At 44.8% G+C, this 16,579-nt stretch overlaps 2 protein-coding genes across 2 annotated transcripts in view; one reads left to right on the forward strand and one right to left on the reverse strand.

Moving 5' to 3' along the window:
• The first annotated feature begins 1,902 nt into the window (after positions 1 to 1,902).
• On the forward strand, positions 1,903 to 9,172 carry C1QL3 (complement C1q like 3). The gene is made up of 2 exons (XM_039245884.1): positions 1,903 to 3,036; positions 8,770 to 9,172. The coding sequence occupies exons 1-2, from the start codon at positions 2,449 to 2,451 to the stop codon at positions 8,947 to 8,949; spliced, it is 768 nt and encodes a 255-aa protein (XP_039101815.1). The 5' UTR covers positions 1,903 to 2,448; the 3' UTR covers positions 8,950 to 9,172.
• Positions 9,173 to 11,636: 2,464 nt separating this feature from the next.
• The window catches only part of PTER (phosphotriesterase related), a 69,721-nt gene continuing 64,778 nt past the window's right edge, over positions 11,637 to 16,579 (reverse strand). The window contains 1 exon segment of the mRNA XM_039245885.1: positions 11,637 to 12,467. Coding sequence (XP_039101816.1) covers positions 12,257 to 12,467 — 211 coding nt within the window. The 3' untranslated portion in view covers positions 11,637 to 12,256.

A 16,579-nucleotide genomic window follows, 5' to 3' on the forward strand; every position in this document is an offset into this window, starting at 1 on the left:
CACGATTCTAAAACCACTACCCTAAAATAAAAGTTAAAAATTTGAGGAGTGGGAAGGACTCCCACTCCCACAAGAGCAGCGGCCCAGCCAGCGGGAGAGAAAACAAGGAGACGTGGGCTGAGCTGGGCCCCGCAGGCCTGCACCTCGCCCTTGATTCTCCCAGGAAAGACCTGAAGAGCTACTGACATTTCTCTTAAAAGAATCAATGAATCGTAGTTGTCTTCTGCCGGCTCATTTGACCTTATTTTGTTTTGAAACTGAGAAGGAAAGAAAGAACTACACCGGTTGTGCAGTGGAAGTTAGACAGAAGGTACAGAAAAGGAGACTCTCTCGTGCTATGGAAGCCACAGACAAGATCCCACGGAGGTTATTGCTTGCTGGCTGTAGTGTTATGTGTTCTCGCTCTTCATTTCATATTCTCGCCCCGAAGTAATAAGTCACCATCTTCCCGGCCATCATCCCCGTATTGACAAGCAAATGCCATCTGCGTTTGATTGACATCCATTGCTCCTGAATGCAAAAGTATGATTTACAAATCAATTCTACTTGTTTATTTAAGGCCCTTCTTGTGTGCCTTATGTATTTGTTAGTGGGATCACTTGCCTAATATCTCCTCTGGGTGTTTTACATTAATATTACAAATACAGGCTCTTCCTTCTGCTCTCCCACCGCAAATGGGGACCCTTCTGGCTCCCATGTTTCCTCCTTTTCCCCGTGCCTCAGTGTCCCTGCAGGAGACGTGCATGGAGCACATAGGACGCTTGCCATGTCTTAGCAAAAGATCTTGCCCAGCACTTTTGTAAAGGCTGCTTGCTTTAAGACTTTTAAAGACATATGACAAGTCATTATTTCTCATGCATGTAGTGCAAGTATATGCAACTTCAGGTCCAGTGGCAGGATCTCCTGAAAGGGAGTTAGAACTGCAGTCCTGTAAGCAGAAGACACAGGATCTGCATTTGTTAAAAGACGCCTCCCCCCGCCCCCCAACCCCACTGTGTGGTGGGCCTGTTCATTTATGATCATTCAAAACAGCCCTCTGGCTTTTCAACACACCTTCTTGTTCTCCGGGTACCATCTTATTACATTTCAGAAGGCTGGTGAGGGAAACCATAAGGTTAAAAAAAAAAAAAAAACCATCTGGAAAATTCTAAAGGGCCCTTCTTATAAAAGTGGCATTTTGAAAAACACCTGAAGCACCGCCTGATTGTCCTGATTGTGGGGGAGCCAGCAGAGAAATATTGTCAACCGAGCCACCCTCTTTTCAACCTTCACCTCCCCCTCCAAGTGGCGCAGCTCCCCGCGGGGGACAGAGAGGGCTTAGGTGTGACCTTCGAGTCCCCGAGGTTATTGCACATCTGTCTCCCTACCCCTCCACCCAGGTAGGTCCAGCGAGGGCGCTGCCATCACCTGGGCTCGGCAAGGGAGTCTTCACGATCTCACTGTTCATCCATGTGCAGAGAGGGGGGAAAAAAGAGAGAGAGAGAGAGAGAGAGGCTGAGAAAAAAAAAATCCCACATTGTCAGAGTAATGCCAAACTCTCTCTGAGTGGGATGAGCGGAGCAGATGCTGCAGTGAGATGCCAAGCGGCTCCCCTTCCTCTGCGCCTTGGGTGCCTATAAATTGCTCCGGCGCGCGTTTGTCAGCCTCCTCTCCTGGCAGGTGGTACCCGGGCAGAACTCGGCGTTCGGCGTCTCCAGCGCTCCGCCGCCGCTCGCGGGCTCCTCCGCCGCAGCCCCGCGGCTCGGCGCGCTGACCGTGACCGTGACCGCGGCCGCCGCCGCTCCGCGCACCCGGGGGCGGCCGGCCCGAGCTGCTGCGGCCGGCGCCGCGCGGGAGGGCGCGCGTCTCTCCGGGCCGTCGCGGCGGTGGCGAAGGAGCGGGAGGGAGGCAGCGGAAGGGCGGACCGAGCCGGCGACGGAGGAGAAGGAGGCAGAAAAAGGCAACTTCAGACGGAAAGTTGGTGCGAACTGGCGCAGTCGGCAAAAACGGAAAAGTCGATCGCGGGCGGCGGCGGCGGCGGCGGCATAAAAGTGTGAGCGGCGCCCGGCCGGCGCGAGAGGCGGCGGCCCGCTCTGCGCTCCCGGCGGCCGCGCCGGCGCCCGAGGCGCAGCCACAGGTGCGAAGGGGCTCCCGGGAGGCGAGGGGGCGCCCTGCGCACCCCTCCCCCAGCCCCCACCCCCCAGCCCGGGACTTCGGCTCAAGTCACTCGGCGTCCGAGCTCCCTCCCCAGCCGCAGCCGCAGCCGGGGGAGCAGAAGTCGGCGGGGAGCGGCCGGCGCGCGCCCGCCCAGGGGAGTTGGGGTTCGCAGGGGGTTGTTTTCGGCTCTGAGGAGGTCCCCGCCCAACCTTCAAAATTTTGTCCAAAAGCAGACAAGAGGATCGCCCCGCGCTGAGCCGGCTGGTGGGCAGCAGGAGGCGCCTGATCGCCGCCGGGGCGCTGGGGGTGGTGATGGTGCTGCTGCTGGTCATCCTCATCCCGGTGCTGGTGAGCTCGGCCGGCACGTCGGCGCACTACGAGATGCTGGGCACCTGCCGCATGGTCTGCGACCCCTACGGGGGCACCAAGGCGCCCAGCACGGCCGCCACGCCCGACCGCGGCCTCATGCAGTCCCTGCCCACCTTCATCCAGGGCCCCAAAGGCGAGGCCGGCAGGCCGGGGAAGGCGGGCCCGCGCGGGCCCCCCGGGGAGCCCGGGCCGCCGGGCCCCGCGGGCCCTCCGGGCGAGAAGGGCGAGCCCGGCCGCCAAGGCCTGCCGGGCCCGCCCGGGGCGCCCGGCCTGAACGCGGCCGGGGCCATCAGCGCCGCCACCTACAGCACGGTGCCCAAGATCGCCTTCTACGCCGGCCTCAAGCGGCAGCACGAAGGCTACGAGGTGCTCAAGTTCGACGACGTGGTCACCAACCTCGGTAACCACTACGACCCCACCACGGGCAAGTTCACCTGCTCCATCCCGGGCATCTACTTCTTCACCTACCACGTCCTGATGCGCGGGGGCGACGGCACCAGCATGTGGGCCGATCTCTGCAAAAACAACCAGGTGAGCGCCCGCGGGCCGCCGGGTGGGCGGGGAGGCAGCGCGCGAAGCGGCGGGCGGCGGGGAGGAGACCCCGGAAACGGGGGTGGGGGCCGGGCTCCCGGGGGTGCCGCCGAGGGGACGCGGCTACGCCCCGGGGAGGCGGGGGGCGCGAGCCTGAGAGAGGGCGCCCGGAGGCCTGGAGAGGGCGGTTCCCGAGCCGGGCCCCGCGCTCTGCGTGCAGCCGGGGCGAGCGCGACCCCCCAGGGCAGGGAGCGCGACCCCCAGGGCAGCGAACGCGACCCCCCAGGGCAGGGCGTGCGCAGTCCGGCCCCCTGGACAGCTGTGCACCGGGAGGCCCGGGGCGGGAAGTGAGCCCCGGCTGCGGGGTCTCCGGCAGCTCTGGGTCGCTCTCAGGCGTTGCCGGGAAGAGCGGGGCTGGTGGAGCCCCGAAATGGGCGTGCCAGGGAGACAGACTCGGGAGAGAAAGGGACCCGAGAGGAGTTCAAGCACGGGGCGTCCCGAGCCCAGAAGGGACCGGGGACTCGCCGTCGCCAGGCCTCGGGAACAAGCATACAGTCAAATTCCGGACGCAAACTCCTGTTTAGATTTCAGCCGAAGCAGAAGGGGGCGAAGTAAAGAGTGTTGATAACAAAAGAAAAAAGTTGAGGCTCCCGGGTGTACTCCGTAAAACACGCACCCAAACACAGAGCCCAGACTCCAGTGGCCGGGGTGGGAGGCCGCTCGGGCAGGTGGCCCGGAGGGCGGGAGGCCAAGCCGACCCTGGGGCGATGGGTCTCCCCACCGGGGGGCCCCAGGCCGCGGGCTGGAGAGTCTTCCCAACCCCGCCTTCTCAAGGGGCAGCGGCCTTGGCCTTGACTCTGAACGGCGCCCGGGCGACTGGGACTTACTCTCCTGAGCAGGTCGGCTCGGCCTCAAGGGCCACGGGTGGGCAGTTTTATGCCGGGGCCGCTTCACCGTTGGCTTGAGAAATTTGCGGTCAGTGCAAAACCAAAGTGTGTCTAATTTTTTAGTCAGAAGAGGAAAATAGTATTTGTAACTACCCAAGAGTGTAATGGGATCTGAGGCTCCCGCGCTGAATCAGCAGCCGCGCCCCGGGACCAGGCCTCGCAACCCGCAGCCTGCGGTCTGGTTTGAGTTCTCAGGCTTTCGTTTTGCTCATCGGGTGGCCCAGGGACTGGCCTGCGAACCCCGCTGTGGCCAACTTAGATGTTACAAAGGGCTCATTGGGCTTCAGGTCACCTGCCTCTTGAATTCAGGGCCTTTTTGGTTCTAACCCAGGTTTCTATTAAGCAGCATTAAGGCAGGATTTATTCTAAAGGCCTTATTCAGTATCAGAGGTTTTTTCAAAAGTGAAAGACAAATATTCTAAATGTATAAGAAAGGGCAAAAAAAAAAAAAAAAACCTGCCCCCCCCCCCCCTTCCTTCCACTCCTCACTTCTAAAGGAACTGAGAAGTAAAAAAGCTCAAGGAACCCACAGGACAGGTGAAACCAAACAAAGCAAAAAACCCCAACAACAACAAAAAAAAAAGCAAAATGGCCACCAGGAGGCACTGGCAGGGTTGTTTATTATAGTTATTATGCACAAAAATAATATTAAGATAAAAATCATTTATATCTGGCAGTGAGCCAGTTATAGGTAAATGGCTAAAAAGGGCATGACTCACTGTGCCCAAATAAAGGTATTCTGTCACCTTTACAAAATGGTTTATGACCAGCCCCTTAGCAGACAGTGATGAGGCATCCATTTATTTTCAAATTGGCTCTATTCTGACTCAAAGGTTAGGTCTGGAAATTGCTGTCAGGCCGAAGGATTGCTTTTAGAGGTATTAATTAAAAGGGAATAATATCAAGTTTGATCAGCCACTGAATAAAAAAAAACTCACATCTTTAAATATCTAGAAATCGCAATTGCATGACTAATCAGGGAATGATACGTTTTAATTAGTTTAAATGTTGCTGTCTCAACTGCTGAGCCCAGGTATATTGTACTGATCCCAAGAAACCCAATTTAGATACACATGCTACCTGCATTTTGTTTTTAAAATGATCTCATTGTTTGGAGAAGGCTCCTTTGTATCATCCTAGCATGCACATTTTAGGAGGATCAGGAATAAAAGAAATAAGGCAAACCAGCTGACCATATCGTGTAGAAAGCTCTCCATTAGCATTATTAAGCTGTGACTTCTTCAGAAGGTGTGCAACAAGTAATTAAAAAATATATATGTAGCAGCAAACAATATATTTTCAACATCAGCATGGATTATTCTGGAAAATGGTTTTTAAAATATTACTGTTAAGGACTTTTATTCCTAGAATAGAACTATTTTGTTTTTGCAGAGAGTTGCAAATGAGAAATACTTTATGAAATTTATTTGTTTAACATTGAACAAATAGTTTATCCTTGGTGTTCAGTTATGTTCTTGTCTGATCACTTCTCAGAATGGCAGTTTCCCCCCTGAGCAGACCTAATTTGTTTTCATAAAACAGAAACTCAGAGATCCATGTCAGTGTAATGTTCTATGGATTAAGTGGATTTGAGAAGCACAAAAATTAAACTAAAAATGCAGTTCACTCTAGGATAGAGGAATGCTTCTGGACCGTAACCATATGAGAAGCATCTTATTTATGCTTTGTGTTGAATGCAAGATCACAGACGGAAACATCAAAGGCCGGTAAATTAACCCGATGCACCACTTAACCTTTTGTTTATGATCCCACAGAAGTACCATGAAAATGAAATTATGGGAGCATCAGTAGCGATTAATTAAATTAGCAAATGTTACCATAAATATCATCCCTGATGATAAACCCTCACTAATAAGATAATGCTAATGCCACACAGGCTACTACATTCTCACAAACATGCCACTAAAGGGATTACAGTTCTCATATTCCCTGTTGAAACCATCAACCTAAATTTAATCATACCATTTGTTGAGAGCCCATGACAGTGCATATGAAAAGTAAAAGTTGGGCTCAAATGGCTTTATAAGAGAGGCAGGAAACATAATTTTAATATGTCTGTACACTTTTAGCAGAAAACCTGAATTTAAAAATTGCTATGTGAGTAATCACCGTAATGCCCTTGTAAGAAGCCACTGTATTAAAAACTGAAAGTAGCCCAAGATTAGAACCGTAAAATAACTAAAGACCAATTTTTATTCTAAGAACGTATGAATTACAGCATCACTAAACGTGAGATATATTGGAAACAACAGTTTGTGAGTTGATACTCCTTTATTAGCCCAATTAATGAAATGTCAAATTACTCTGATCTTTTTAAAAGCTGTGAAACCCGCACAACAGATGAAGTGGAATAGAAATAGTTAACTCATGCTGTGAAAAGATATTAGAGGACATTTAGGCAGAAATGGGTACATGGGGCCGAGGTAAGGATGCATCATATTCCTGGAGAAAATGCTGAAATCGGTGTACATTTAGGAACCTGAAAATAGCCTCCAAGGTGGATGCATTACCTTGCTCAGTAGTTTGATGGCTTAAAGGAAGAATTGTTGGAAGTCACTGAGCTGGTTACTAGAGCTTAAAATTTCAAGTTCCATTATACATTTCTAGTGTGATCAGGTGAGCAGACACACTGAAATCATGCAAAGTGCGCCAGAGGATGGCAATTATTTAATTGGAAACGTCTTGCAGTCTACAGTATAGCTTAATATCTTACAAGAATCACTTTTATTAAAAAGCATTCACAAGACAAAGGAAGTAAAAAACCGTAAGGGGAACCTTCTAGTCTGTGGGATGCATTCACAGGTTTTCGTGGTTGTATCCACAGAATAAAAATGGTCACATGTACACGGTTTTGTGCTTATACCCTATAGAATGAAAACTGCATTTAAGACTATTGTCTCTAAATCAAGGGATTTTAATGAGTTCTGGTTCCCAGATGCCTTTCTATAGAAAACAGTGTTAAAGCACAATGCCCATAGAGCATATATTAAACACCTAAAGCACTAAATATGTCTGGTTATGAATAATAGCTGAAAAGCATATTTATGGATTGTGACTTTATTAGTATATTACTGATACAGCTAATTACTATTTTGTATTTTAATTTTTCTAACCCATTAGAAATTCACACGTTAAAAAAAAAACATGAGGTAGTAACAGCACTATCCTCCTCATAGATTCCCCTCCCCCCAGGGAATTAATGACTAGATAAAATTAATGAATCAAAGCATTCAACTCCTACTAACCTACAATTAATTTCTAGGAAATATTGTGACTTTAAATTGTATTATTACTTAATGGTCAACACAGATCGCCTCACTGAATTAGTGTGTACATTAGAGTCAGTGCTTCTGAGCATAATTGCGTGGTATATTGCTCTCACTGTATTAGTGTCAGCCCAGTGTTAACCAATTCTAAATCCTTTAAGCCCCTTTCTCCTTTTGCCATATGATATCCAGAGAAAGAAATTTTTAAAACACTACTCAAATTACTTCAACAGTATCAAAGAGCCTTTTTTTTTTTTTAACATTTCAGCATTAATGTGAGAACGTACCCCATAAAAACTTAATCTGAAAACCCATCACTTAAATTTTGAAAGAAACACCTGGAAATTCTTGACATATGCCTCATTTCCCTCATTTTGCCAAGTGATAAGATCCAGCACACGGTACCCTACGTCATGCGTTATTACATAATGCACGTTTACAAAACCACTACATCGTTTGCTCTGTTATTCAGGGAAATACCATCATAATGGATGCGAAACAAGCCATAGAGCAGAAGATGCCCTACTGAAATAAATCAAATATAAGTCCGCCTATTGAAACATTTTTTTCCAAGGCAGAATCAAAATATGGCTAAATGAATATGAAGCCTAATTTTAGTTGAGAATGTAATAGAATGTCCATATCACGGGCTCAACATGCCCGGATTACAGGCGACTTCCATCCTCAGAGCAAACCACACATTTTAGAATCACATAAATGCAAAAGGGTATTCAATCAGATCATTAAAAAAAATTAGAAATTTTAGAGACCTCAAATCTTACTTCCTTCTACAACTTTTAGATACGTTGAAATTAAATAATGTATTTAAGTGCACACATCAGAATGAAGTAATAAAAAGGCACAAATAGAAAAATGAACTCTGCAGATTTGAGCGATGTTTGAGTTAGGGTTCTGGCAAAAAGAGGCTTCGCTTGAATTAGATTTTGAGAGCCTCAAATCAAAAGGCTTTCTTCCTTTTTTTTTTCTTCCTATATTGTAGAGATGGAGTAGTTTTATTTCTCTGAGTCTCAACTGCACGTGGATCTCAGTATTCTGATAATCCTGAGGACCCACTGAAGTTTGGATTAAACCTCTGTCCCCCTGGTTTAGACTGGTTTAGACTGTTGCCAGTTGGCTTAAGTTAAAATGCAAAGAAATTACCCTGATTTCCATTCCAAGAAGTGATGGGGCATAGAGATTCAGGGGATTAGAAAACGTGCTGGTTTAGGTGGGTGTGCAATGTTTACAACGTAGGGTAAGAAAAGACAGCTGCAATGACCCTCAGGAAAGCACCACTTTCTTCTTTCTGGTCCTCCTCTCCAGTGACATCATTCACATCGTTGCAAAGATATCATCGAGGAGCTCCAAGGCCCAGGTGGACACTCCCATGAGAAATTCTGTGCTGTGGCAGCAAGTCTGCTTACGATGATGTGTGAATGGCCAAAAAAAAAAATTCCGGGAGAATTCTACCCTTTCTAATTCTTGTTTGTTTCACGTAGGTGCGTGCCAGCGCCATTGCCCAAGACGCCGATCAGAATTACGATTATGCCAGTAACAGTGTGGTTCTTCATTTGGAGCCAGGAGATGAAGTGTACATCAAATTAGATGGCGGGAAAGCCCACGGAGGAAATAACAACAAATACAGCACATTTTCTGGATTTATTATTTACGCTGACTGATCAGGCAGAAACTAAGCTTATTGTTCTGAGTTTGGACACTGGATTCGTGTGGCCAACGTCAGTGAATCAAGGATCCCAGGGGATGCCAGTTGCAGGGCGCCTCAGTTGTGTATATGTGGGGAATTCAAATGCTACCTGACTCACATCTGTATACTCAGAAACATTCTGTAAAAATATATATATATATATTAAAAGCAAGATAAGCAGATGTGTTATCCACTACCGCCAAAGCAATTCTTCTTATCGTTAGTGTCCATGTGAATGAAGTCCTATATAGATCACACGTTTTTATAGAAAAATCTAAGACACTGAATTATTTCTCCAATATCTATGATATTTTGGTGTACTTTGACCCTGCTGCTTTGATCCAGATGTCAGCTTTGGTTCTTGTGAGTTTACCTGCTTCTTATGATACTTGGAGTCCATTCATAGTGTGGGGAGAATGATTTTTACCCTGCAGGAGAGCGTCTAATTGAAATACTGCTGCTTGTCCCCAAAGAAATTGTTTGCCTTGTACTTTTGTTAACTTTAGAGCTAGTCCTGGGAATGATTCAACTTCAAGCCTTAACCTGGAATTTTCTGGATTTGAGGGAATTCCCAAGCCTATGATCAGTTTCACATTTTCTTTTTCTTGCAGATTTTCTTTTCTCTCCTTTCTGGTGACGATCTTTTAAAAACGGAGATCGAAATTGTATCATAGGATTACCCTCTAAGTGTGCAAATGTGTAATTATGTACGGTATTTAGAAAACCCCCCGTGTGTCCATTTTGTCAGTAGAATGCCTTTAGATTTACTTAGAAAGTCAGAGAAATTTATTCTTTGGTGTTAAATCAGACTGAGGCTTTTGCTTTCTTTGCAACAAAAGATTATTCATAAACCCAATGCACAAAGGTTTAATTTGAGCTACTGCATAGGTCACCAAGGGGACACTAAGTAAGGCCTTCAAATAGTTACTACAAGGCCTGGCCTGAGGTTATTTCAAAAGGAATAATTTCACATATAACCAACATGACCACAAAGTGTATATATTTTATACAAATACCTGCTACATATACATGTATTTGTGTGTACACACACATACACACACATATGTTAGTTGAAATATATATACATATGCCATATATATATATACATATATGGCTTCAGGCCAGTGGCTGTATAGCCTCAAAAATTTAATTAGAAAAGTATGTGTATATATACACACAAACACGCATAAATTCTTTGAATTATTTTGGATTGAAATCTATTTTGGATTAAAAAAGAATATGGAGTAGCAAAATAATTTAAATGACCTCTCTTTTAAGAGTTACCCAGAAACTTAAATTTTATTAGGTTAAAATGCCCTATACATCCCATGTCTGTAAATGAAGCCTCTGGCTTCTTTATTACCATATGCCAATCAATATTCCCACCGCATTCTGTGTCAGACTGTTAATATTAGGACTGCGGAAACGGAGTGGCTCTCTTTTGCAATGTCTATGAATTATATGCATTTGAATGATCACTTTTTTCTTTTTTCTCAGGTGGATTAAAGCTGACAGTAAAGTAGATTCTGAGAGTAGTGCAAATCATTTCTCTCTGGCTAAAATACACTGCCAAAAGCCATCTCTTTAATCTAAGAAAAAGATTAAAAATGCATGTTGATATATCCTCACTATCAGACAACTTCCAGTATTACAGTGAAAAATCTGTCCTTCCCACCCCCCCCCCCCCACCTCCTCGGTTGCCTTTGAAGGCTGTGACAAGTAGATTTCAAAAACAGGGATTTAAAAATCTGCTTGTTTTACTGGTGAAGGACATTTGCATTTTTTCATTTAAAGGAATTAGTTTGTTCCCCTGGCTGGTTCCTCTTGGGCACTTCACGTTCTAATACACAGAAAGCTGGATCGTCTTTGAGCCTCAGAAATATCTGGTGTTTCGTAAGCCTCAACTTTCCAGAAGAGTTATGCATGGTGTTCCCATCTGGAGGTGCTGTTTGCTTGGTTTAAATGCCTTGATTAGAGTCACTGTCATGATTTCTATGATCAAAAACGTCTAGTCCATTCATCAGGCATGATGACTAATTCTATGCGCCCTTTCTAATATGTTAGATAACTCATAAAGGGGTTTCAACAAATTTATTTCTATTTAACAATATATATTTATCAAAGAGGAATTGGTAGCTGGGGTGTGGAGATTTTTTTTTTTTTTTTTTTTTTGGTTTTTGGGGGGTTTTTTGGAAACAAATAGCATAATGAGGAATCAACCAAAAGATTAATTTATGAACAGCAGTTCACATCCACTAAGAGTTTTAAAAAGGCTTTATTTACACAAAACATCAGGGCTGGGTACCTTTTGAAGAGTAGGCTCTAGAATCAGAATGTCATTTCTAATAGGTCTGACCTTTTCTTCAGATAACTAAGCATTATTTTCTCTGTTTAGGCCCAAGGAAAAACAAATAAAAGGTAAGGGAAATAAAGGGAATATATATAAGGCAAACATTTCTCTTTTTTTGCATTATATATTATCAATTAATTAAACTGTGGCCTTTGTTATCATAAATGTAATGATTCATTAAACTATATTACGTAATGTATTTGGACTTTTATGCTTGAATGTTTACAGTTCAGTGCTATGTTATGTGTATGTCCCCTTATACAAGTGTTTTAAAATAACAAAGCTTTACAGCAAAAATGGATACCAGTAAGCCACAGGCAACAAAACTGATTTATTACCAGTAAATATAGACAGGTAGACAGCTTCTATAATATATAATTAAGCTTCGACAATATTTTTACCATTGTGAATTGGTGATTGTATTACAGTATCCTTTGGTGGGGGGGGGGAAGGCCTCAAAATTTAACTTCTCTTGCTGCAGAAGTGCCATATTATTCATTAAACATTAATTAAAGAACAGCAGGATAATTAGTAGGATCATCAATATTACAAGAAACATTAGATTGCTCCAGAAGGGGGTAATTTAACTAGAAACGCTTTAAATTTCCTCAAGTAGTGCAGCTGATAGATTAAGAAAGCAAAACAAAGCAAAACTCCACTAAAGGGGAGACAGACTGTAAATCACTGCTTGGAAATAGGTACTTCTGTATGTATTTTAAGGCAAAACAAGACGGCTCAATTAGGTCAGTAATTTCCGAAAGGTACCAATGTAATAGCTGGTTTCTGAGAAGGCAACTGATTCTCATAAAGAGGAAATGCTCCGTCATTCGTCCTGCATAGCTCTGATTAATATCTCATAGCAGGCTTGAGATCACTGAAAAATGTTCTCTGCAAGCTTCCTACTCAAGGTGTGAATTCATAAACAACCATCCTACTTGAAAGTTAGCCATTGCTTAGGGTTCTCTATTAGTATCTTATTAAGTGCATTCTCGGCGATCCCTCTAAGCAACATTTTAGGAACGATGTTGGTAAGTATATGAGAGTAGCCGTGACCTCCATACTTCATCAGCCGATGCTTCGTGTGTATGTCGTGCGCCATCAGAATTCGATCTTCGTAGCCTTCATCCACCAGAAGACGCACTCTGTGAAAAATGTTACCTCGTTATATGGCATTCGTCTCACATTTAAAATTATCAGGGTGCTTGAAACGTTTTACTCATAAACCTGTTGTGCTTGCTGTAGAGATAACTGCCTTCCACTATGGCGTGTATACTGGGAGACCCTTAATAAAGATTGTGTGGTGATGATAAAGATAATATTGCATCCTAGTAGGAACATGATCCTTATTCCGTGCACACAGAAATTTCTAGCCTGTGGTATTTATGACAGTGCCTGCAATACTGCAGTAAAAAATAGCTTCTAATAGGACGTGCCGGTCGGAGTGAATGGCTACTTGGGCATTTCACGAAATAACTCAGTTCTAGGTTTGTATCCAGCTCTCCACTCTAAAATACCTCTCTTAGTGAGCCCATTTTCCAGACCTCATCCCTTTCTTTCTCCCTCTCTCTCTCTCTCTCTCTCTCCCCTAGCAAATAAAATCAAAGGCAATTTCCGATTGAAACAGGGAAGCAAAAGGAATCTTCACAAAGGTAAAACATTCTGAGAGTCAAATCAGTTGATCTGAAAGTGAGGGGCATGTGATAAGCTCAGTGGTCATTTTCAAAAGATCGGCAAAGGTACTTGTGTATTTTGAACATCTGTTCCTTTGAAGTCGATGAAGTCTGACTTAGCAGTAGTCTTGCAGCTCTGTATTAAATCAACCAATACAAATTTTCACTGCCTTCCTTCCATCTCAACAAGACTGCTGTAAATACCAAGCCGTTCCTTTAAATTTATAGCCAGTTGACTAGAGAAGGGCTTTCCAACTACTGTCTAAACATCTAATCCTCTTTGCTTTGTTAAATGCTGTAATCTATAGTGTGAGTCACCTCCTGACAGCCACCATCTGTGTGTGTCTGGACTCTGGGCAGTGTCTGTCGTGACTTCCATGGGTCTCTGATGGCAGGAGGTACAAAGAGGGGACAATGGCTCTTCTCTGGCGTTCTCTTCATGGTCATGTCAACCTCCGGATTCCCAAATGAATCTAGATGGTCAGCACCTCCCTCCAAGGGCTAATTATTCAAAAGATATCCTTTTTGTTTCTGTGACATTTCTTGGCATTCTAGTGTGTGAATCATGTCTAATAACTACTAAAAGTAAGCAAAATGTGGGCCACTCCACAAAAACCTCAGACATAAAGCTCTGCCCTCTGAGACCATACATTTTAAAATAATAACTGAAAATGAGATATTGTGTTCATAGGACAAAGGAATGCAGGTGCCTAAGAAAAGCCACATCGAGCATTTTTGTCTAGACATCTGCAATCATGTCACGTGTACCTATGCATGTCCTATAAGTACTTGGATACTGTCTGAGCCACCACGGGTATTTACCTCATCAATCTGTACAGCGTCCAAAAGCTCTGATCGGAAGTTCCTTGCAGAACTCCCTTTGAGACAATTCCCTGGAAGAGTTCTAGTATCATTTATGAAAAGAGAGAAAGACTTGACAGAATGCATGCCCACGCTGAAACTCAGTGTGACGAACCTTGATCCGCAAACTGAAAAGGAGCGTCACCTTTCGGGAAATTTCAGGGTATGCCTTTCCCTTATCCTTTCTGACCATCTCCCAAAAGTTTTTGTCTCTTTTCCTTGTCTGGGAAAGAAAAAGCCATACTGTATTGCAACAGAGGCATATTGTATGGAAAAACAAATTCCTGTAAGCGGCCTTGTGCCGCACCCTGAAACAGAGTTACTCGATTGTGAAGTCGTAAGGAAAGAGTGTAGTGGATAAGACGCTCACTTAAAAATGAGAATCCTTAGAACCAATTAAGTCAAGATTGTAGACACTGGTTACCTCACGAGAAAGATACGGCTCTGTCTCTACAAAACAGTTCTTTCCTGACTGTCAAGACATAACTTGGCCAATCTTAAAATAAAAGCTCATCTCTCATGCTGTGCCATTGTATGGAAGAACAGTAGTTTCAGAGATGCTGCCAGAAGGAAGGAACCACTGTAGATGAGAAGACAAAAATGACAGTAATTATAGAAATACAAATGAGTTAGTGTTTTGCAAACAAATATTAGAGAGAGACTACAAAGTGTGAAAAGGCAGAGATATAATAAGATTTGAGAAATGGAGCATAAGATTGAAAACAGGTGTTAGACACAGAATTTCTGGTGCTGAAAACCAGAGGTAGGCAGAAGCGTGCTTCTATGTTCTTGCAGTTCAGAGATGTAAGATGACTAAGGCTCAGAAAGGGACTGCCAATGGATGATGAAAATCAAGTGCCCAAGAGATGGCGTGCCAGGGGGGTACCGGGACACGCCCCCTTCCTAAAGGTCATTCAGTAATTACTGTGAACTGCACTTGAGTCAAGTTACTTAGTGCATGATTTTAAATTAAGGAAGATAAAGCATGCATCCATACATACACAGAAACACACATATATCGCATATAAATTTTGATATGTTTCCATACATCTAGAAGGTTTACATTTGGTTCCATGAAAGGCTGACCCAAATTAAATTTGTGTTCTTGAATTAATAGCCACAAGTTATTGAGAAGGAATATGAGGAGAGGTGTTGGTCATCCTTCGCCCATATATCCTTCGTAGACCCCCCTCTGCAGATCCTCTCTCTCTAATTCAAGGTCTGGGAGCCTCATGGGCAGCATAGGGTTTCTTCAGAAGATAGAAAAGATATAGCTCACTGCCACAAAGGGGCTGAGGAAAAGGAAGCGGGTCCTAGAAGCAAACTTCCCATTTCCAAGGTGAGTTGTAAAACGGACGTTGAGGGCATTCATCAGGGAATCGGGGTTTTGAGATCATGAACGATGAGAAAGCCCTGCCCTACTCCCCACTTTAAATCCCAAAGAATATTCACCACTTCGTGTGACACAAGGTCACAGGGCCCTGGGGGAAGTTGTCTGCCTGTACGGAATGGTGCTCCTGAGCACATTTGGTAAAATCATAACACGAAATGAACAAACAGAAATAATAAACCGGTGCGTCAAAGAACCGATTTCAGTGGTTTAAATTTTTTATTAAAGTCCTAGCTTCATTGATCAGGTCAGTTTGCTCCTGTGCAGCTGAGATCTCCATATTTACATAGCTAGTGTTACACGGATCAGCTAGCTCTCCCTGATGATATTAAACTTGAAGCATATTTTGCTGTTAATGAGGTCACGCAGGAGGAGTACCCATACACAGGGACGGCAGAAGGCACACAGATGTAAAGGTTGACTGCCCACAGTAAGAGCTGGGGGTTATCCCCACTCTGGTCACGGGCTCCGGATCTTCCCCTCAACCCCCGTGTGGGTGTATGTCATATTGCTGCTGCTTGAGCCTCCGTTTCTGGACACCACCTCTGTAGGTCAGGTGTCTTTACTCGATCCCAAACAGTTTTCTACACCCTTAACCACGTTCTGGTCCTTCTCCGTCGCGGGAGACTACCTCCTCTCTGAAATCCCCATCTTCACTTTCCCACCCTGACCACGAGTCACATCTCTTTTTCACTCACCTTCTTCTGTATATACATTCCCACTTCACTCAAGTTTCCGATTAGCCTTTGTTATTCCTATCTCTCCTCGCTTTTCTCTACGCCTTCTTCTGTTCAGCTTGGACCTCATGACCCTCACTCAACCCTACCCCGGTTCCCCTGTCAGCCATATTTTCCAGACAGAATCTCAACCCTCAGTCTCTATAACTGTTCACATTTTCAGCTTCTCCTCAAAGCTTCTTTGGTCTTACTGTCAAAATATGAAACTTTTGAGGGGGGGGAATAATCACCAAATCATGTGCACTGGTGCCCACGTACAGTTGTGCAGACATGATCTCAAGCCTCACCTGGGTCTCACACACACCGTGTCTTATCAGTATCTCTCTCAGTCACTCAGCATCCATTCCCAGCCTTTCTCCTCTTCTGCAGGGTCTTGCCCTGAATCTATTCCCTCCTTCTCAGAAGATAACAATGTTCACTTCACAGCGACCCTACAGAACTCATGTGGCCATATGTCCTCAGTTTCCCATTCTCATCACAATATCTATCTGCGTCCACCCTGTACTCGCCTTACACCTTTCAACTAACTTTCTGTTTCCTTCCCAGATGCCATCTGTTTGTCTCCTTACAAGCCTTGCTCTATATCTCTTCTCTCC

The sequence above is a fragment of the Hyaena hyaena genome, unplaced genomic scaffold, assembly GCF_003009895.1.
Source record: "Hyaena hyaena isolate Hyena2069 unplaced genomic scaffold, ASM300989v1 scaffold_277, whole genome shotgun sequence".
Lineage (NCBI taxonomy): Eukaryota > Metazoa > Chordata > Mammalia > Carnivora > Hyaenidae > Hyaena > Hyaena hyaena.

What these genes read in the sequence shown, in the direction of transcription:
- C1QL3 (XM_039245884.1), top strand. Translation starts at nt 2,449, where the DNA reads ATGGTGCTGCTGCTGGTCATCCTCATCCCGGTGCTGGTGAGCTCGGCC. An exon ending in ATCTCTGCAAAAACAACCAG is followed by an intron (nt 3,037 to 8,769) that starts GTGAGCGCCCGC and finishes TGTTTCACGTAG; the next exon opens with GTGCGTGCCAGCGCCATTGC.